The sequence below is a fragment of the Mauremys reevesii genome, linkage group 20, assembly GCF_016161935.1.
Source record: "Mauremys reevesii isolate NIE-2019 linkage group 20, ASM1616193v1, whole genome shotgun sequence".
Taxonomy (NCBI): domain Eukaryota; kingdom Metazoa; phylum Chordata; order Testudines; family Geoemydidae; genus Mauremys; species Mauremys reevesii.
This window is the reverse complement of record NC_052642.1, coordinates 8,096,230-8,117,217: the sequence shown is the minus strand read 5'-3', so window position 1 is coordinate 8,117,217 and position 20,988 is coordinate 8,096,230. Positions and strand designations below refer to the sequence as shown.

Genomic DNA, 20,988 nt, shown 5'->3' with positions numbered 1-20,988 from the left:
CCGAAGTGTCCCAAAGACCCGCGGCAGGGGCCCCCCACCGCCAAATTGCCGCCGAAGACCCGGCACGTCGGCGGTGGGTCCCGCTTCGGCGGTAATTTGGAGGCGGGGGGGGGGTCCTTCTGCCCTGGAGCAGAAGGACCCCCCGCTGCCGAATTACCGCCAAAGACCCGGAGCAGAAGAAGCTCCGGGGGCCTGGGCCCCACGAGATATTTCCGGGGCCCCTGGAGCAAGTGAAGGACCCTGCTCCAGGGGCCCCGAAAAACTCTCGGGGGGGCCCCTGTGGGGCCCGGGGCAAATTGCCCCACTTGCCCCCCCCCCTCGGGCGGCCCTGCTTCCACCATCCTGGTATAATAATCCTTCTATCCAGCCTGTCTGTGCAGGCCCTGAAATTGGAGTCTCTCCATTAACTTCAGTAGCTTTGGTCAGGCCCATAGGGAATAGCCTGTGTAAGTTTGCAGTCCTGTCACACAGCCTGTAGGGTTATAGTGGTTTGCTTAGTAGGATGGGGGAAGAAAACAGTTGCTCATTCGTTCTCAGCATCTCTTCTTCACATGAATTCTGCTATAGAGCTGATTTTTTTTTTTCATGGATCTGGCCTTAGTTCTTAATGATTTGCTGACTGGGAGGTGAAAACAGTACTTGCCATATGTGTGTGTGATCATTCTTTTATGTTGCATATTTGATTTAGTTGGGGGTTGGCCCTACTTTGAGCAGGGGGTTGGACTAGATGACCTCCTGAGATCCTTCCAACCCTGATATTCTATGATATGGTGGCCTTGTTGACTCTACTCTGCTTACAACGCCAGCAAGTGTTTGGGCGTGAGCAGAGGCTGCAGAGAGCTTTAGCCTGCATGACCGTTCAGCTTGCCCTCAAGGGTCACCTGTGATCTGGCCAGCCAAGCCCCGGGCTGGGAGTCAGAAGACCCTGGGTTCTGGTCTCAACTCTGCTGTTGATGCACTGCGTGACCATTGTCATCTAAACTCTTTGCCTTAGTTTGCTTAATCTGTAAAAATGTGTTTGCCCCCTTTTCAATGCACTTCGAGAACCTTGGATGAAAAAATGGTGTAAGTGCAAAGTCGTTTTACATGAAGTAATATAGATTCATTAGGTCTTCCACTGTGGTCCACAGAGCACTTACCTATTGTACAGGGCTAGTCACAAAGCTTTAGCATCTCCTTGTTTCCAGTGCTAAATCGCATAAAAAGACAGCTAAAAAACATTACTGCTATTAGCTGTATTACAGTAGCGTGCAGAGGCCCCACCAGCAATCGAGGCTCCCATTGTGCTAAGTGCTGTGCAGACACGTATTAAGAGACCATCTCCCTGCCCTGCAGAGATTTTAATCTAAATAGACAAAGGATAGTTGCATGAGAGGGGTGTGTGTGTGTGTGGGTGTGTAGATAGAGGCACAGTGACTTGCCCAGTCCCCTAGGAAGTCAGAGACCCAGCTAGGAATAGAAACCAGGTCTCCTAACTCCCTGTCCACTAGACCATTCTGCCTCTCCTCACTTTCTGATAATGCTGTTTGTGCAAGCAAGCAATTGCTGTAGTGCTAATAGTGATGTCATGGGAGTGTGAAGGAGAGGAGTGCAGAACCCACGCAGTCTATCAACCGGAGGAGTGGTAGATCCACAAGACCAGCTACGTATTAAGCTGTGCTCCACACTATGAAAGCATTTGAGCACCACTACTGTAGTTGAAACCATTGCATGTATTAGGTGTTCAAGAAGCCTTTGCCTGGTTCATTGTAACCAAGGAGAGTGGGTCTTACCTCACCTACTTGTTGGTCTTATCCACCTGCTTTGTCTTGTCAGTTAGATTGTCAGCTCTCTGGGCCAGGGAATGTCATTTGCTATATGTTTCTACGGTATCTAGCACAATGAGGCTGTGGCCTTATTGACCTCTAGATGCTACTGCAATATAACTGTTTAGACTAATAATTTAAAGGGTAGAGTCATACAAGAAGCACGAATGGAACAACCCGTGTTTGTTTGTTTAATGTCTAGGGAGTGCTTTGAGAATAGAAAGTTTTATAAGTGGTTTGGAAATTCAGGCTCCTGCCTCTGCCAGTGTTGGTGGCAGGAGCTATCCCTGTCTTACTGATTTCCGCTTTCCCCTGTCTTACAAGTGAGTCTCAGACACAGTCCAAATAAACAGTGATTTCCTTAAGACCTCCTCTCCGGGCTCCTTCCCTCCCCCTTTTTTTTTTAAATGAAGCATTTTCCTGTTTGACGTCTTGGTGGTAGTTACCAGGAGGTGGCGCTGCTCCCCAGTGATGCTGAGATCAAGGGAAGCCGTTTAGTTACATGGTTATTTTTTTTCTCTAATGCAAATCATAAATAACGATCAAGACAAATCGAGCATCAACAAATCCTCTAGCAATCAGTGCAAGGAGAAAAGGGTGTCACCGATCTTAAAGTCAGCAGCTGCCACTGAAAAGCATTCGCTGGAGCGGGTAGGGAGAGCAGAGGAGATTTTGAGAGGTTAGGGTTTTTTGCTGTTGCTACATCAGGGAAGGAGAAGTTGGAAGGAGTTTGAAAGACAAAAGTTAGTAAAAATAGAATGTGTGGGCCTCTCACAACTTCCCAGGGTTTTATTAACTGAGCTGTCACATTCACACAGCATAGCGGTGGGCTGTAATCCCTGCTCATTAGCAGCACAAGCTGATGGCCAGCGGCCCCCTTGGAAAGGGGCAGCACAGAAGGATCTTTACCACAACTGTTTCCTGCTGTGGCTCTTACCCCATCTGAGCTGGCCGCTCTGAGCAGCTTCCTCAGGGCTGTGTGTTTTCCAGAGCAGCTTGCTGCCAGACCAGAAGCCATAACCCTCTCTTTCCCCACTCCAAGAAAAATATGGACAGCTCCTTAGACGCTGGCTCTGTAGTTGCCCTCGGATCAGGGAGAGGGAGGGGAGAGAGCGAACTAGAGGAGATGAACATGAAAAAGGCAGGGTATGGCTGAAAGGACTTGGAAGCTGCCAGAAACTGAGTGGGCATTTCTAAGCCCCCTGAAGAGAGCACTGATGTACGCGTGGTATTGGTGAGATGCTGGCTAGAGAGGACAGGGTTGCTTCTACCCTTTAGCAGAGCTGGCTAGTGAATAAAAATGATCACATGGATGCTTAAAGGCTATGGCTCTGGTGCATAAAGTTCCTAATACTGTGTCTCTCTCTCTGATTCCTGCAGATGTTTATTATTGAGAAGATTGAGGGGATCCACTGCAGCCTGCATGAGTTCAGTATCACAGGATCCACCTATACCCCGGAGGGAGAGATGTGAGTACTGATGCCTGGGGCAGACCAGGGTTGGACTATGCAGAGTTTTTAGCAACTCCCTGGTGCTGAGCAACTGGTAGTCTCTGTGCAAAACTCATTTTCTACAGTGTGGCCTAGTGGATAGAGGACTGGACTGGGATTCAGGAGAACTAGGTTCTATTCCCAGCTTTGCCACTGGCATGCTAGGTGACCTTGGGCAAGTCACTTCACCTATCTGTGCCTCAGTTTCCCCATCTGTAAAATAAAGATAATGATACTGACCTTGGTAAAACACTTTGTGATCTACTGAGGAAGAGCCATAAATGTGAGCTAGGCATTATTATTCTTATTAATAGAAAAAGTTTTCCATGTAGTACAGCAAAGTGAGAAATGAGACACTCTGTGCCCATAAACGTGGCCCTGGATGCAGAGTAAATGGGAAGGATGATCTTGTGGCTAACTTGTTGGCCCAGAACTTGGGACCAATTCCCGGGTTGAGTTCCCAGCTCTGTCACAGACTCTCTATGACCTTAGTCAAGTCACGTAGTCTCTCTGAGCCTCAGTTCCCCATCTATAAAATAAGAGTAATACTATTTCCTTTCTCTGATCCTTTGTCTCTTGCCTATTTAGACTGTAAACTCTTCAGAGCAAGGGCTCTTTCTTACAATGTATATGTGCAACACCCCACACAGCGGGGCTCTGATCTCAGTCAGGGCCACCACATTCTACCTTAGTAAATAATCATAATAATCATCTAATGACTCTCGTGATGATCCAGAGAGGTTAGTACAGCAGAAAACTCAAGCGGTATGGAACCATTTCATGATGAATGGGGTTTTCCACAGTGTGGGTTTTTTATTTAAAATTTCTGAGTTTAAGCAGTTATAGTAACAATTGGTCATGACCGCTTCCCTCTGCATGTGGGACAAAGCTAGAAACATAATGTGGGGCTGTTTGTTTCAGGAGACAGCATGGTCGAATGGCTCATGCAGCAGACTGAGAATCAATAGCCTGGGTTCTGTTCCTGGTTCTGCCATTGACCGTCACTTTCTGCCTCCATCCCTCAGAGTCCTCACCTGTAAATCAGGGATAATAAATACTTCACAGATGTGTCCTGAGGCTTGGCAAATGGACTGGGATCTCAGCAAGGGACAGGCAAGAGGGCGCTGCATGGGCTTTCTTATCAAGGTGCTAGTTCAGCCAAGCACATGAGTAATTCCAGTGATATGCTGCAGGATACAGCTGGGCTTTGCTGAACATGAGGCCCCAAGACTGGAGCTGGTGAGAGCCAATGAGTCTTCACCGTTCTGGTCTATCATTATTATATGTTGATAGAGTAACTTTTTGCTAATTCCACTTGTCTTGAAATGAAAACTGCCAGAGCTTGATGTGTTTGTGCCACAAAGGTTTCTAGCTGCTGCTTCTAGAAGTACTTTTGTGTCCTCTTCTGCAGTGAGATTTTGTAGCCTATTTAGAGCCATGCTCATTGAGGCAGGCTAGATGTTCTGACACCTCCTTCCATGTCCCAGCACTTTAGTGAGACTCCTTTTTATTTTCTCCAGTGTTGGAAAGGTTCCAGTGTTGCATGAGAATGCTCTAGTCTTCCAGTTCCTGTGTTGATACCAATAGATCCTGTATCCAGGGCGAAATCCACCCCAGGGCAGTGAACCTGCACTAGACCATATGAGACCGTCTACAATCACTTAAGTTCCATATTAAGGGCTTAGCTTGTACATAGGGCATTGTGCAGGCCCTCTGGATGGTGTGAATTTCATCTGTAAGATGTATTCACCCATATGGATGAACGTTATTAAGGTTCCACATGGGATACAGTTTGTACTAAGGGGCCATGGGAGTGCAGCATGGAAACGCAAGCAAGTGGACATCAAAAGCTGATCGATCAATGTTCTTGTTTACATCAACATCCTGTGCACACAGCACATCCCACTGTGGGGAGTGAGTCATCTAGCACTCATCACCTCAGGCAGCCTAATGGGGTTTGACTGACTGTCCCGCCCTCCCTTTCTCTGAGCTGAGAAATATGCATAATACAGACTTCCCTACCAAGGTGCACCTAACTTCATGTTAAGAGGTGTTAAACAGATTTGAGCAAACTCTTTGCTTTCATCCTGATGTCTGTGTAATAAGCTGCCTGTGGGATAATGCCATATTAAAACATGATCATACTGGTAGCTTAGTTTCAGCTGGAGAGTGGTATGTCCCATGTCACTTGGGGGCTCCTTTAATTAAGACTCAGTGGTGAGGTACATAACTCTGAGCTTTTACTACTCTGTCCCCAACTTGTGAGAGTCACATGGCATTTATTAGACTCCCAGTACTCCCTCCCTGCTATGCACTGTGCTCATTGTAAAACCAGGGAAGGGTTTTCTGGGACCAAATCACTTTGAGCTGCTGCTCACCAGCCCTGGTCAGGAATATGGAGCGGGTCTCCCCGGAATGTTACTAGGAAACTAATCCTGGCTTAGGAAAAGCAATCCGCAGGAGATGGAGTACTTAGGGGCCACACTGAATTTAAACTAGAAGAGGGTGAGAAGCTCAGAGTGGATGGCCTGGTGGCTGAAGTACAGGACTGGGAGTCAGTAGATCTGTTCCAGATCATTTGCTTTTTGACTACTGAAAAGTCACTCAGCCTCTGTGTGTGTCTTCCCCCATGTGTTAACTGAGTATAAGACATCCCAAGGCTTAATAATTAATGTTTGTAAAGCCATTGAGATCCTTGGATAAGAAGGTTCCATAAAAAATTATGAGCCAAGTCCTCAGCTGGTGTAAATCAATGTAACCCCACTAACTGCAAGGAGCTCTGCTGATTTACACCCACTGAGGATCCTGTGTAGCTATGCACCCCTTAAATTGCAACACCTGTTTGGCTTTTCAAGGACTGATCTACACCAAAGCATCTAATGGGAAACTGCACTTGGAACTGGAGGATTTTTGTTGCCTTGTCTTTTTTAGCACCTTCCTCCCAGCTCCTTCTGTGTATTGGAACAGGACTAAAATCACTCCTATTCAGTTAATAACATATTAGTAATTAAATGCACAAAATCCACCCCCAGTCCTCCTTAGGCTGTCTGGAATGAAATACTTTGAGGAACAACTTTCCAACCAAGAGCTCACAGGACTGGTGCTGCGAGGTTCTCTGGAGCCCTGTGTTCAGTTCTGATTAGTTGTCTTTGTGGCTGTCTTGTCCATAGGGAGCATTCAGTTCCCTTCTGCAGCTCTTTAAAATACTCCTGCTTCCATTCAAAAAATGGCTCTAATGGCCATATCTGTAATAAATGTCCTTCCATTGTCTGAGCAATCAGACCTGTGGGCCCGCCTGACTCTTATTTCAATCACAAGAATCTTGCATTGATGTAATTCTAGGGACCCCAAAAGAGTTATATGTGGTTTACGCCAGAATGAGAGTGACGAAAATCAGTCTGAAGAGATCCAATTTGGCATACAGACTCTGGGGGGCTTAGAAACACCACACAGATTTGGAACTGTGGGATTCCTTGTATTTTACCTATTTCTGGTGAGATAAATGTAGATGAATCCACTTGAAGGTTTTGTTGAATAAATTTTCAAGCAGTTGTCATGAGGTGGGAGAAAGGAAGTGTTAATACCTGCATTGACAGATGGGGGAATGTAAGGACACAGAATAATTGACTTGTCTAAAGCCCACAAGGAATCTGTGGCAGAGCCAGGATCAGAACCAGATCTCCTGAGTCCCAGTGTAGTGCCTTATCCACTCTCCCTGTCAAACAAACTAGCAAACAATCATGCTAAGAATGTAGTTTCATACTATGGACCTCCATGGTGTGTATAAGTTCAATGAAAAATGAAAACAAAGGTGCAGTAATTTAGGGAGAGGTTTATTTTCTGTCTGAGGATTTTTTTTAAAATAAATTTCAAATGTGTGATGGGACTTGTAGACCTGTTGAGGTGGGGAAATCATTTTATGTATTTAATTCCTTTAGCTGTTGTCACTCATAGATCTCAAAGCATTTTACAAGGAGAGCTTGGAGCCTGATCCCCATTTTATAGATGGGGGAAGTGACTTGTCCTAGGTGTTGCAGGAAGTCTGTGGCAGAGGTGAGAATAGAACACAGGTGTGCTAGCTCTTAGTCCAGAGTTCTCCCACCCCTGTCCCCCAGCCATGCTGTCTCGAAAGAGATTCTAGCATTTCCAGCTCCAATTTATATTTGAAGTTTTCTTAATAGCTTTTTAAAAATCCTAAATATCAACAAACTCCCTTTCTTTTTTAAATTCCCTTCCCCGTAGCCTTCTGAACTCAGGGTAATCCCGTGTCATTGCTGACCAGGAGAATTGCTGTCTCTGCCCTCTCTGCGTCCTGTATTTAAACTTGTCACTATGAAAACAGGTTTTTCCAACTTTCTTGGCCCCTGCCGGCTTTCCACTCTCAAGCTGTAACAAGGGCTCCAGAATGTTCTTTCCATTAGGAACTTACAATGGAATAAACTGATGATAATGAATGTCTGACAAATTATTTTTCCAGCTAAAGAATGACCAGATGAGTTTATACAGCCCTAAACTGCAGTTACCTCTGCTTGAGTTAGGATAATTTTCCTGTTTCCCCTGAAGACGGCTGCTGACTTTTAACCATAATGCAGCAGCCTTCTCACACAAACAAGAAATGGCATTTGGTTCCTTAAATGGTGATTGTGCAGAGCCGTGACTGATGCCTTTCCTCTGTTGGCTTTGACTCTCGTGCATGGTCACAGGCCATTCAAGAAGTTCAGGAGTCTAGCAGTCACTCTGTTCTTCATTAGAGAGTGTTTGAAAGCTGTTACCATGGGATGCATGTTTGCTGCCCTATGTGAAATGAGTTGGGGGCTTTTCTAGCAGCTCACCACCAAAATTAATAATACCTAGCTCTTATCTAGTGCTTTTTTATCAGTAGATCTCAAAAGCACTTCACAAAAGAGGTCAGTAGCATTGTCCCCAGCAATTGGGATCCTTGCTGGCAGTCTGAGCAAAGAAAGAATTTTGCAACTGGATTAGTATGGGGTCTAATGGAACTAGCCTTTTCTAACACAGAGCCTTTCAACCATGGATGCTGGAATACTTTGATCATTGCCTCAGAGTGATGTTAACCCCATTCTACAGGTCGGAAAACTGAGGCACAAACAAGTGACATGTCCAAGTTCTCACAGCCAGAGTAGGGTGTAAGAGCTATGTAACTCCACACTGGTGATAAACCTTAGGAGAGAAGCAAATGGGATAAAGAATGTTATAGCCACATACTACTAGGAAAGAGATGGACCCTTCACCGTAGGTTCTCTGAAGCCAGTAAAGAGTTTTCCAGTCTCTTTCTGATGGAGTTAAGATCATCAGAGGACCCATCCTTACTTTGACCAAGCTGGCGTTTCTACGATTATTGGTCAGATGAAGGAAACTGAGGAAGTGTTTAATTATTTTCCTTGTTTTAGTCCTTTCAGTCTTTGAGCATATCGGAATGTGATCATTTGCTTCTTCTCATGGTTTCGTAGCACCTCTGCCTGTTTAGGATTTATTGTTTGTATTACAGTAATACCTAGAGGCTGCAGCTGAGCTCAGGGCCCTATTGTGCTGGGTGCGGTACAAACATAGCAAGGGACAGTCCTGCCCTGAACTACTGGTCTAGGTAGACATGGCAGACAAAGGGCAGGAGGGGAAATGAATTGTCCCTGGTGATGCAGTGTGTGAGCGGCAGCGGTGAAAATAGAATTGAGATCTCCAGGTGCCCTATCCACGAGACCATTCAGATTCTCATTTTAAAAAAAATAAATACAACCCTCCAGAGGCCTTAGCATGTGTGTACTGATTACGTTCTGATTTGGATAACTGCATTCTGCCCACCTAAACCTGCCCTGATTAAGCAATTCTCCTTCACTTCCTGTCACAAAGTGCTGTGCTGTGGTTGCCATGTGCGCAGCCTTCCATGGCTGAACTTCTGGTGTGGGCAGGGTGATTCCAACAGGTGGAGTTTGTAAAGCACTTGAGGCTCCTTTGGGAGGAGAGACCTAGCCACATGTGTTGTAACAAGGATGGACTGAATGTAAAAGTCTTTAACTCTCTGGACTTGCTGGTTATATAAACTCCTTCCCCCTCCCCCAATGGTTTTGGAGACATTGGCTCCCCTTTTATTAGCGAAGTGCTAGTGCATTGCAGCTGTACTTAGGCAGAGATGTTTATGAATGTCTCATCAAAGGGTACAGTTTGTCTCTCTTGCTTGGGAACAGCTAATCGAGAGCAGTTGCTGCACTCATCCTCCTTAAACATCCTTGTGTACACTGTTCTGCTCTGCGCAACTCTAAAAAATTGCTTGGGGTGGACGGGAGGGTTTTTCCCACCAGTCCTGGGCTCTGTTGGATACATGCAGAAATCTTGATCTCCTTGGGACATTCAACCTTCACGCTGTTCCATATCCTGCCATCTGTCTCCTTTACCTCTTCTTTATTCCACATCTTTGCCCCTTTCTAATATTCCCTGAACTAACGCCCACTAAAGCTTTGGGTCAGAACATGTTTGTGTGTGGAGCATCATTGCTGTACTTTGTCTTCAACATCAAGGGCAAGCTTTGCAGCCCCCTTCATTGCCCCTGCACATCTGAGGTTATTAATCTGTGCCCTGACTGGCTATGGACTCTTGAGAGACCAGTGCTGGTACCTTCCTTTGAGACCAAAAAAACCTGTCTCTTAAACACAGCTACATTCCAGCTGCCCCTGGAGGAAAAAAGTAGGATTGCTTTTGAATCCAGATCTCCTATGCTGCTGGAATGGCAGAGTCTTTCTCTTCGGATGTTTACTAACTCCGCTGTTCAAATGACCTATTGTGATCGTTTCTTTCCACTCGAAAAAGAGTCCTACAAAAAGTAGAAACCAGGTCAAATTACCAAGGATAAATATAAGCAAGTATGTAGGGACAAAATTAGAAAGGTCAAGGAACAAAACGAGATTAAACTAACTAGAGACAAAAAGGGTAACAAGAAAACATTCTCCAAATACATTAGAAGCACGAGGAAGGACGGTGTAGGCCTGTTACTCAATTATGGAGGGAGAGGAGGGAAAGAAACAATAACAGAACATGTGGAAATGGCAGAAGTGCTAAATGACACTTTTGTTTCAGTTTTCACCGAAAAGGTTAGTAGTGATTGGACGTCTAAAATAGTGTGAATGAAGTAGGATCAGGGGCTAAAATAGGGAAAGAACAAGTTAAAAATGACTTAGAGATGCACTTCTCTCTGATAATGGGCTATACCAGGGATGCAATTGGCTCATTGGGCCTCTTATGCGGCACATATTCCATTTAATTGCAGCCTGAAGGATGACAAGCCCGTTCAGTGTGGACAGTATGATGGCCTGGTGGAACTAGCCACTATCTGTGCTCTCTGCAATGACTCCTCTCTGGATTATAACGAGGTGAGTGTGCTGGATCCTTACCACATTCACCAAACCAGCCGCACAGAGGTTTTTTTTAAAGATATTCCTGCTGGCAATAACTAAAGACCCTCCCTCCTCCATGCACACGAGGAGAGATCATAAAGTAATGGAGTCAAGTAGTTAGTTTTGTGTCCATATCAAATTTGTTCCCGTGGCCTACTTTGCATGCAGAGGTTGGGATAGCATTGGCCAAGACGTTCCTATAGAGTGCCCCGCTCTATTGTGTCAAATGTGTGTATTGTGTTCAATACAGAGGACACACGCAGATTTCTGTGCTTTGTTTGCTCTGCAGCGGGTCCTTTTAGCTTCTAGATGGACTTGTAGCCTTTATCTTTGTGTAATGGAGACAGTAGCTGCTCTGTCCCTTCAGTTGAGCGGAACTGAACTACGCATGGCTGGATTTTCAGACGAGCGGCTGCCTTTTGAAAGTACAAATTGCACCTGCATTCATTTTCTGATCCTTGCACCTTTTGTGGGTGCAAAACAGATGGCCAGAGGCACAGATACAAGGCTTGCACTCCCCACCCCTTGCAATGTATTTGTGGGAACAAACCTTTCAGGCACTAATTGAGCCTGTACCAAAGAAAGCTGGGCCTTGCTGGGCTTAAAAGTATTCCCCAAAACTGTGTGCATCATCCTTACAGGAAGATGGTTACACAAACACAAAGCAGGGTTATTCTGACTTGAGCAGCAAGTCAGCTTGTATTGCAGTCTTCAGCATTTAATGCACCGTCTGACTTGACTCCGACGGCCCTAGAGTGAGCACAATGCTGTTGGAATCACAAGGACAGTGCAGTAAATAAAATAATCCTGGACTTAGTCGTGCAGGTTAGGAGACGGAGGTCATACAGCTCATGCTTCTCTTTTACACTGGACGTTTGTGTTCCTTTCTTCCTGCCGGCCAGTCAAAAAAAGCCTATGAGAAGGTGGGAGAAGCAACTGAAACAGCCCTGACCTGCCTGGTAGAAAAGATGAACGTCTTCAGCACTGATACAAGCAACCTCTCGAAGGTGGAGAGAGCCAATGCCTGCAACTCTGTGAGTAGGATGAAGGGACAAAACCCTGTGGTCCATTTGGCCGGGGAGTGAGGGAAGGGGTGGAGGGAGATGGCATGGCTGCTTGTGCAAGAATTCTCCCCGAGTTACCAGGATAAGAGGTGATGGGGTTGGAGTGGACTGACCTATATCTGATTCTCAACCGCCTGAGTTCTCAAAGGAAATGGGATATCTGCACCCTAAGACAACATCTCACCACCCAGGCCAGGATTTCCAGAAGTAACTAGTGATTGGAGACTCCATAAAGGTGCCTGGTTTTCAGGAAGTGCTGAGCCACCCTTCCTCTGAAAATAAGACCCTATTAAAGTGGCTGAAATTGGGCACCCAAAGCCACTAGCCCCACCTGAAAATCTTGGCCTTCGTGTCACAGAGTGTCTACACATCGAAAGCTGTGCACTGGCTAGCCTACCTGAGCTAGCTAGACTCTAGGATAACAATGGTAGCGGAGACAGCTTTAGCCACCAGTAGTACAAGCCCAGCTCGGACCCTATGTACGCGTTCAGCTCACTAGCTCCAAAGCCTGCACTGTTTTCACTACTACTGTTACCCGCAGTAGCTTGATTCAAACTAGCTCACGTAGGCTAGCCCAGGCACAGCATTTCCTGTGTAGAAATACCCTTTGGCTACGCTACAGGGCTGAGATTTGCAAAGCTAGAGTGTTTAGCTGGCCACTTCCCATGAATTATAATGGGAACTGAGCATCCAGATCCCTTAGCTTTGACGATCATCAGCCTAGATGTTCATAGACTCATAGACTTAAGGTCAGAAGGGACCGTTATGATCATCTAGTCTGACCTCCTGTACAACGCAGGCCACAGAATCTCACCCACCCACTCCTGTATCAACCCCCTAATCTATGTCTGAGTTATTGAAGTCCTTAAATTGTGGTTTAAAGACCTCAAGGTGCAGAGACTCCTCCAGCAAGTGACCCGTGCCCCATGCTGCAGAGGAAGGCGAAAAACCTCCAGGGCCTCTGCCAGTCTGCCCTGGAGGAAAATTCCTTCCTGACCCAAATACGGCAATCAGCTAAACCCTGAGCATGTGGGCAAGTCCGCACCAGCCAGCACCCAGGAAAGAATTCTTTGTAGTAACTCAGATCTCACCCCATCTAACATCCCATCACAGGCCATTGGGCATATTTACCCGCTAATAATCAAAGATCAATTATTTGCCAAAATTAGGCTATCCCATCATCCCATCCCCTCCATAAACTTATCAAGCTTAGTCTTGAAGCCAGATATGTCTTTTGCCCCCACTACTCCCCTTGGAAGGCTGTTCCAGAACTTCATGTTTAAAGACACCTGAACAGAGTGCTCCTTTAGATGCACTGTATGGAGCTGGGAGTGTCCATCTAGATCAATAGGATGCACTGTGCTCCTTTAGGCCATGTCTACCCTACACTTTTGCAAAAAAGAATAAATAAATAAATTTAAAAAAAATTCCTCCCTTTGCTCTCATGATGGAGCTGAACCATGGTAGCTATAGTGGGTGCACTGGCCTAGGCAGAGCACCCACCACCTGTTGGTTTTCTAAGTACTATGCTGTCTTACCCTGCTCAGAGCAGGTCTGCATCATACATCTGTTGGAGCACTGTCCATGCTAGCACTCCCACTGATGCTATCTATTGCCAATGGAGCTGAACCAGTGGTGACAGTGGTGGGTGATTTGGAGGACTAAACCAAGTGTAGACAGGGTTTCTGTGTCTTAAGAGGTGGTGTGAAAGTCGTGATGAAACTGGGAAGCTTCTTTTGCATCTAGCTTCCATTTATTGGAGTTGGACCAATTTCTGCTATAAACCTGCAAATTTGTGCACAGATTGGAGAGTGGGTTTTTGGCAGGAAAACTGTCCCTCTTTTTATTTACTTATTTAGATTTAAATAACAATAAATCACCATGATAGATGCCCTCATGATTAGACTTACAGTTGCAAATGATGACCATCCAGTAGAAAAAACAAATCATAGACAAATAATGAATGAATTCAGCCAAGCAAAAAAAAAAAAAAATCAAGTAGCAAGACAGTTATTTAGCATCCCCTCACTAGTCTCCCAGAATCCCCCAAAGTCCTGTCAAATAAATGGCTTTTTATGGGATAAAATCTTTGTTCTCCAAAGGCCAAGCACCTGCCAGATTTGTCTGGCATAATACTAAAGTGGTCATGCAAGAGGAAGTGTTCATAAATCTTTGAAGCTCAGACAGGACTGGATCTAATGAGGCCCAGCAACTATCTTGCTGGAATCTTAGCTGTATAAATTATTTAAAATAGCAAATGCAATCGGTTATGGTGTAAACAGGTAGAGGGGTGTGTGTGTGTGTGTGTAAAACGACATCCCTAAAATACAAAGCCACAATACACTAAATGCAAAACCTTCTTATAAACACAGCCTGAGTGCATAAAAGGGCATGAACACACACTAATGTCGCAGATCTTTGTCTTTCCATTCTGAAACTTGGAAGAAAAAAATGTACAAGATGCTTTCTGTGCAAATGAATTTTAATGCTAAGCTGCCACATGCTGCCTGTCAAGACTGTCTGGTGCAAAACCTGTCCCCAAAGGAGACTAATTGGAAAATGCATAGCTCAAAGCATGCACAGAAAAGACAGGGGAAGAAAAGTTAATTTGGCAAGGGCCTGATCCAGAACTTTTCAAGTCAATGGAAAGGTTCCTGTGGACTCCAGTGGACTTTGGATCAGGCTTTAAATGTCTTGATCTTTATCATAAGGTTAAAACTGGAGGAGAACGCTATTTATTTCCCCCTCTCTATATTACAGTAGCTGCAACTGAAATCAAATTAGGCAGTCATTTTTGGGAAAGACTTAAATACCACTGCCTTCCTCCCACCCCAAAAAAAGGCCCAATCTTACAACTGCATGACCTCAAGCCAGAACTTAAAATGACTGTTTTGGCTTCAGGAGTGATAGGCATATAGAACCAGATCCTAAATATGAAGCCAATGGCAATAAAATGTAAGAACTGATGAGCTGATCTTCTAGCCCATAATGTACGTGTGTGTGTATATATGTGTGTGTGTGTGTGTATACACACAGCTTAGTAATGTCACCATGTGAGGCTTTCTGATAACGAGCATTTGGTTTGAAGTTAAAATATTTTTGTATCTGTTGATTAGTACCCAGTGCGGTAAAATGTTGAGTGCAATGCTTGTCTAGCATGGGACTGAGTCTATCCCAGTACAAAGTGGCTGCAAAGGAAGAGAGTTTGATGATCTGTCCATTTCACTTCCAAATATTGAGTGAATTCATGGTGTCACTTGAGCTCAGATTGAAGGAGCAAAGGAGGTTAAAGCACCTGGATGCAGTTGAACTTCCAGTCGGCTAAATTACCTTGGGAAAGCTGTGGGGCAGAAAGTCCCCTCTGATGCTTTTCCTATTGTTGCTTAAATTACAGAAGCCGCCTTGCCACCCTGATGAGTTTGTGCATTTATTTTTGACTTGCGCAGTGTTGACTCATCGGACCCATTAGATAAAATCAAGTAGTGCCTGGCCATTGCCAGTCTCTTTGCCTGCATTTGACAGAGCTAGTTGCATAGGGCTGCCAGGTGTCTGGTTTTCACATCGTGCATCCCTCAACCCCCTGCCCCAGCTCTGAACCCCCTCCTGCACCCCAAACCCCTCATCCCGAGCCTGCACCCCCAGCTGGAGCCCTCACGCCCCCCCGCACCCCAACCTCCTGCCCCAGCCTGGTGAAAGTGAGTGAGGGTGGGTGGGGGAGAGCGAGCAATGGGGGGAGGATGGAGTGAGCAGGGGCGGGGCCTTAGAGAAGGGGCAGGGCCTAGGGAAGGGGTGTTTGGTTTTGTGCCATTAGAAAGTTCACAACTCTATAATTGCACCCTATTGAATTTGGCACATCTGTCCCGTCACAGGTAATCAAGCAGCTGATGAAGAAAGAATGCACCCTGGAGTTCTCCCGTGACCGCAAGTCAATGTCTGTCTACTGCACTCCTGTCGGTTCCAGCCACAACTCTGTTGGCAGCAAGATGTTTGTCAAGGTAACAGACACATGTGCATTGCCTGGTGCAGGGGGCTCAGTGTGGGAGAGCTTGTGATTGTTCCACATGCCGAGTGAGGGTGGGAAGGAGCTAGCAGGATGCTGCAGGAATTGTTCCTGATCTCACTTTGGGAGCCTCTACGTGCTACTGTAATATGAATAGCAATAATCACCTTCTTCCCATGTCCACCTGTGCAGTTCAGAGCAGGATTAGGCTTTAATACCGAAAGCCATCATAATCCTCTTTCATAAAGAGGGTAGAACTTCAGTCCCTAGAATGCTGGCATTTCCTAGATGGCTGCTCTGATGGAAGCTGTGTGTGTTCAGTCTCTAAAGAGTGAACACACTAAGTTAAAAGTTCTAGATATCGTTGTGGGCTTCAGGATGTCCTAGGCAGCAGAGCTCCTGAAAGTGCAGGGTAGTTGGATAGCTCGAGAGGAAGACAGCTTGGAAAGCTTTATTTCAATGCAGGAAAATCTCTGCACTTCCCTCATGGTGGCTTGTGATCAGTTACCCAGCGTTTTGGGTTATCCAAGTTGTTTTTCCTTCCAGTCCCAACCTTATGGAAAAGTCACTTGTCACCTCTCAGCTATTTTCCTAATGGCCTGGAGGGATTTCAGTTAGTGGACAAGATGATATGGTCAGGAGGGAGGGATAATTGGCTCATTGAAGCAATAATACAGCTGAAGTTTTGGGGTAGCTTGTTACAAGTGTCTTCACTATTAAAAGTTTATGAGGAATTATAGTCCATCTTGCAATGCTTAAAAGGAGAGAGAATCTGAGGTGGGATTTTCAGAGGTGCTTCTGCTCCTAAACCAGTTAGGTCCTTGTGAACATCCTCCCCTACCCCTATGTGTCCAGTAGGGGGGACACATTATTTATAACAGTGGTGGACTCTCAGTCAAGCCCTCTTGACCTTGCCTCCATCCAAATCTGAGTTCAGTATTATAGTACCATGTCAGGTAATTCAGGGAAACATGCAGGTCATTTAGGGAAGTCTGCACAGCAAGCAGCAGCCTGCGTCAGCACACTCGGGCATGCAGGGCTCGAGCTGCCACCCTCAAAATAGTCATGTAGATGCTGCAGCTCGGGAGCCGAAGCCCACCCCTGTCCTTAGGCTTCAGAGCCTGTACGTGGCTATTTTTAGCATGGTAGCCTGAGCTCCATGGGTCCAAGGCTGTTGACCCAAGCTCTGAGACTTGCTGCCACAGGCTGTGGAGATGGTCCCTTAAAGACTAGACTGATTTCTCCCTCAGTCTGGATTCTTCTTTCTAGTGACCTGAACTGAGTCCATCTTACCAGCCACCCCCTTTCCCGGCATGTAACCTTTGGTGCTGGAGGACCGAAGCGTTCTGTGGGCATCACCGTCTTTAAACACTGATGAGATAGTGCCACCTAGAGGAAGCTAAAGATATTGAGGAAGAACCTGTGCAGTGGGCTCATCAGACTATGGCTACACTACAGAGCTTACAGCGGTGCAGCTGCATCCATGCCACTGTAGCGCTGCTAGTGCAGCCGCTCTATGCTGACGGGAGGGAATTACTCCAGCCCCCATGAGCAGCGGTAACTATGTCGTTAGGAGAAGCTCTCCCAGCAACATAGCACTGTCCACACCAGTGCTTACGTCGCTCAGAGGGGTGGCTTATTCACACCCCTGAACAACATCACTTATCCCGACGTAAGCTATAGTGTGCACATGGCCTCAGGATGGCTTTTGTCTCTTGAACATATTATCTCCTTTTCTGAGACATTCTGCACTCCATGACGTGCTGTCCTCAGTGACTGCAGTACGCACTGAATACCCCAGGGGTTTAAAATTGGCTTTTGTTGATAGTTAGGGAAGTTTTCACTCAGTTGTGCTTTGCTTAGAAGTTAGGTTGCGAGGAGGCATGTATGAGTGACTCTTGTTCCTTTTGTTTCCAAAGGGCGCCCCCGAAAGTGTGATCGAACGCTGCAACTACGTCCGTATTGGTACTAACCGGATCCCCCTCACACTCTCCACTAAGGAGAAGATCTTGTCCAAGATCCGGGAATGGGGGACTGGCATTGACACCCTGCGCTGCCTCGCTCTGGCCACCCGGGACACCCCCTGCAAGAAAGAGGACATGCAGCTGGAAGACTCGACCAAGTTCATTAACTATGAGGTGAGGAAGTTTTAAAAGAGACCCCTGGGACAGAACATGGGGGCCATTTCTTGGGAAACAAAGGGTTTGCTCCAGCTCTCCTTCCCCTGGCACAGATGCTGACGGGAAGGGCTCTGAGAGCAGCTGCTTGGGAAGCAGAGAGGGGAGGATGCCTTGCAAATGCCGGGCTCCATGTGCCAAGGGTGTGGTGAAACTCCAAGCTGAGGAGTCTTCTGTCTCCTTTCTGCTCATGTAACTTATTTTGTTTCCTAATCCTGATCACTGCCTCTCCAGGAACACGCCGTGCTGGCTGCAAATGCATTTCCTCCTTCTGCTGAGTTTTCCCACCAATTTACAGGTGTCTCATTGGAAGTTCTAACAGACTCAGTGGTTCCGACTGGTCTCTGAGGGTTTCTACCAGAGAACCAAGTAGCCCAGTAGTCCTGCTGGTCTTTTGCAAACCATAGCTGCGAAGAACCATGTGACAGATGCTAGTCATGATGCATAGGCTCCAATTCAGCAAAACATTTAAACATGTTTAAGTCCCATTGACTTGAATCCATTGACTCAAGTACATAAGAATGGCCATACTGAGTCAGACCAATGGTCCATCCAGACCAGTATCCTGTCTCTGATAGTGGCCACTACCAGATGCTTCAAAGGGGTTGAACAGAACAGTGCAATTTATTGAGTGATCCATCCCCTGTTGTCCAGTCGTAGCGTCTGGCAATCAGAGGTTTAGGGACACCCAGAGCATGGGGTTGCATCCTTGACAATCTTGGCTAATAGACACTGATGGATCTATCCTCTATGAACATTTTTGAACCCAGTTATACTTTTGGCCTTCACAACATCCCCTGGCAATGAGTTCCACCAGTTGACTGTGCGTTGTGTGAAGAAACACTTCGTATGTTTATTTTAAACCTGCAGCCTATTGAGCATGTGCTTTGCTAAATCTGGGCCTTTATGCAATCCCAGGAAGCATGCAAATACCAAGGTGATGGGCATGGTATAAGAACCTGAACAGGATGCAATGAATAGCAACCCACTGTAGTCTGTCAACTGGAACCTCCCCAAAGAAGAACAAATCAGGATTACAGCTGCATTATTTTAAATGGAGGGTGATACTCTTTTGGGCCGTATTATGCTGCCATTAGAGTTAGTGGGAGTTTTGCCATTGGCTGTAATGGGAACATGATCAGGCCTTTAAAGAGGAAAATTTGCCAGCATCTTTAGATTTTTCCCATGTGGGGTCAATTAAAGGCAGGGAGAACGACATGCCCCTTTCCCTGGAGGGGAGGGGCATAGTGAGTGTTAATGTGTTTCTTCTTCTCTTGCCCTCAGACTAACCTAACCTTTGTGGGCTGCGTGGGGATGTTGGACCCTCCCCGGAAGGAGGTGATGTCGTCCATTAAGATGTGCAAGAAAGCCGGCATCCGGGTCATCATGATCACTGGGGACAACAAAGGCACAGCCGTGGCCATCTGCCGGAGGATTGGGATCTTCTCAGAGAAGGAGGATGTGACGGACAAGGCCTACACTGGCAGGGAGTTTGATGATCTCCCCCTGGAGACACAGCGGGAGGCCTGCCGTTCGGCCCGTTGCTTCGCCCGAGTCGAACCTGCTCACAAGTCCAAGATAGTCGAATACCTACAGTCTTTCCATGAGATTACAGCTATGGTGAGTCGTACACAGGGCCCCTCGTGGGTTTACTCATATTAATAATTTTGTAAATGTCACCTCTGCTGTCAAGAGCAGGGGATGGGAGTCAGTACTTCAAGGTCCCAGTCTGAGCTGTAGAGTAGGAGTGTTGCACTGTGCGAATACAAAATTTTCATCCTTATCCGATCTGCAAGTGTGGTCTGCAGATATCATAGAAGATTAGGGTTGGAAGAGACCTCAGGAGGTCATCGAGTCCAACCCCCTGCTCAAAGCAGGACCAACACCAACTAAATCATCCCAGCCAGGGCTTTGTCAAGCCGGGCGTTAAAAACCTCTACAGATGGAGATTCCACCACCTCCCTAGGTAACCCATTCCAGTGCTTCACCACCTCCTAGTGAAATAGTGTTTCCTGATATCCAACCTAGGCCTCCCCCACTGCAACGTGAGATCATTGCTCCTTGTTCTGTCAGCTGGTACCACTGAGACCAGCTGAGCTCCATTCTCGGATATCCACAGATTTGCAGGGCTCTAGTGTTGTCCATTGGTTTGAAGCAAAGGTCTGGGAGTCAGGACTTCTGGATTCTGTTCCCAGCTCTTCTACTTACTCTGTATAGCCTTGAGGAACACACTTAAGTTTTCCCATCTATACAATGGGCCATCATATTACTTGCCTACATTACAGAGCTGTTTTGAAGCTGAATGTGAGCAGAGCATCACAGCAGTGCCAAGTGGTGGTGTTTAAAGAACTAATCGATAGGTAGAAGTCCTGTCAACAAACATGTATGAATTAATGTGACCCAGACTTGGTTCTCAGGCTATGTCTACACTCTGAGCGAGGGGTGTGATTCCCAGCTCCCATAGCTGTCATCGAGCTAGCCTGCTAAAAACAGTAGTGTAGCCGTGGTAGCATGGGCAGTGGCGAGTGGCAGCACAGACTAGCCATGCCAAGTACAAACCCGCTTGAGCCCTGTGGGTACATACTCGGCACAGCTAGCCTGTGCTCCCATGACTACACTATTTTCAGCATGTTAGCTCTCATTGACATCATCTACGCAAGCTGGGATTTTCACCCCTAGCTCATAGCCTCAGTCTCATGCCTAGGCTGTTTCCTACTATAAAATGTCCTTTAATAAAACACCCATGCTTTGTCCAGACGGGAGATGGAGTGAATGATGCCCCTGCCCTGAAAAAGGCTGAGATTGGCATTGCCATGGGCTCTGGCACAGCCGTAGCAAAATCGGCAGCTGAGATGGTGCTGTCTGATGACAACTTCTCCACCATCGTGTCTGCCGTTGAGGAGGGCAGAGCCATCTACAACAACATGAAGCAGTTCATCCGCTACCTCATCTCTTCTAACGTTGGAGAGGTCGTCTGGTAAGGGCTTCCGGTTCACACCTCATGCTAGGATAGTAGGAGGGATGAGAAATATCACCAGGACAGAAG

At 46.4% G+C, this 20,988-nt stretch overlaps 1 protein-coding gene across 2 annotated transcripts in view; it reads left to right on the top strand.

Annotated features, from left to right (window-relative positions):
- The window catches only part of ATP2A3 (ATPase sarcoplasmic/endoplasmic reticulum Ca2+ transporting 3), a 137,234-nt gene that overhangs the window by 98,661 nt on the left and 17,585 nt on the right, over window positions 1-20,988 (top strand). For both annotated transcript variants that reach the window (XM_039507846.1, XM_039507847.1), the window contains exons 9-15: window positions 3,186-3,274; window positions 10,575-10,677; window positions 11,604-11,735; window positions 15,635-15,760; window positions 17,685-17,903; window positions 19,227-19,562; window positions 20,699-20,919. In XM_039507846.1, coding sequence (XP_039363780.1) covers window positions 3,186-3,274; window positions 10,575-10,677; window positions 11,604-11,735; window positions 15,635-15,760; window positions 17,685-17,903; window positions 19,227-19,562; window positions 20,699-20,919 — 1,226 coding nt within the window. The remainder of the gene's footprint in view (window positions 1-3,185; window positions 3,275-10,574; window positions 10,678-11,603; window positions 11,736-15,634; window positions 15,761-17,684; window positions 17,904-19,226; window positions 19,563-20,698; window positions 20,920-20,988) is intronic.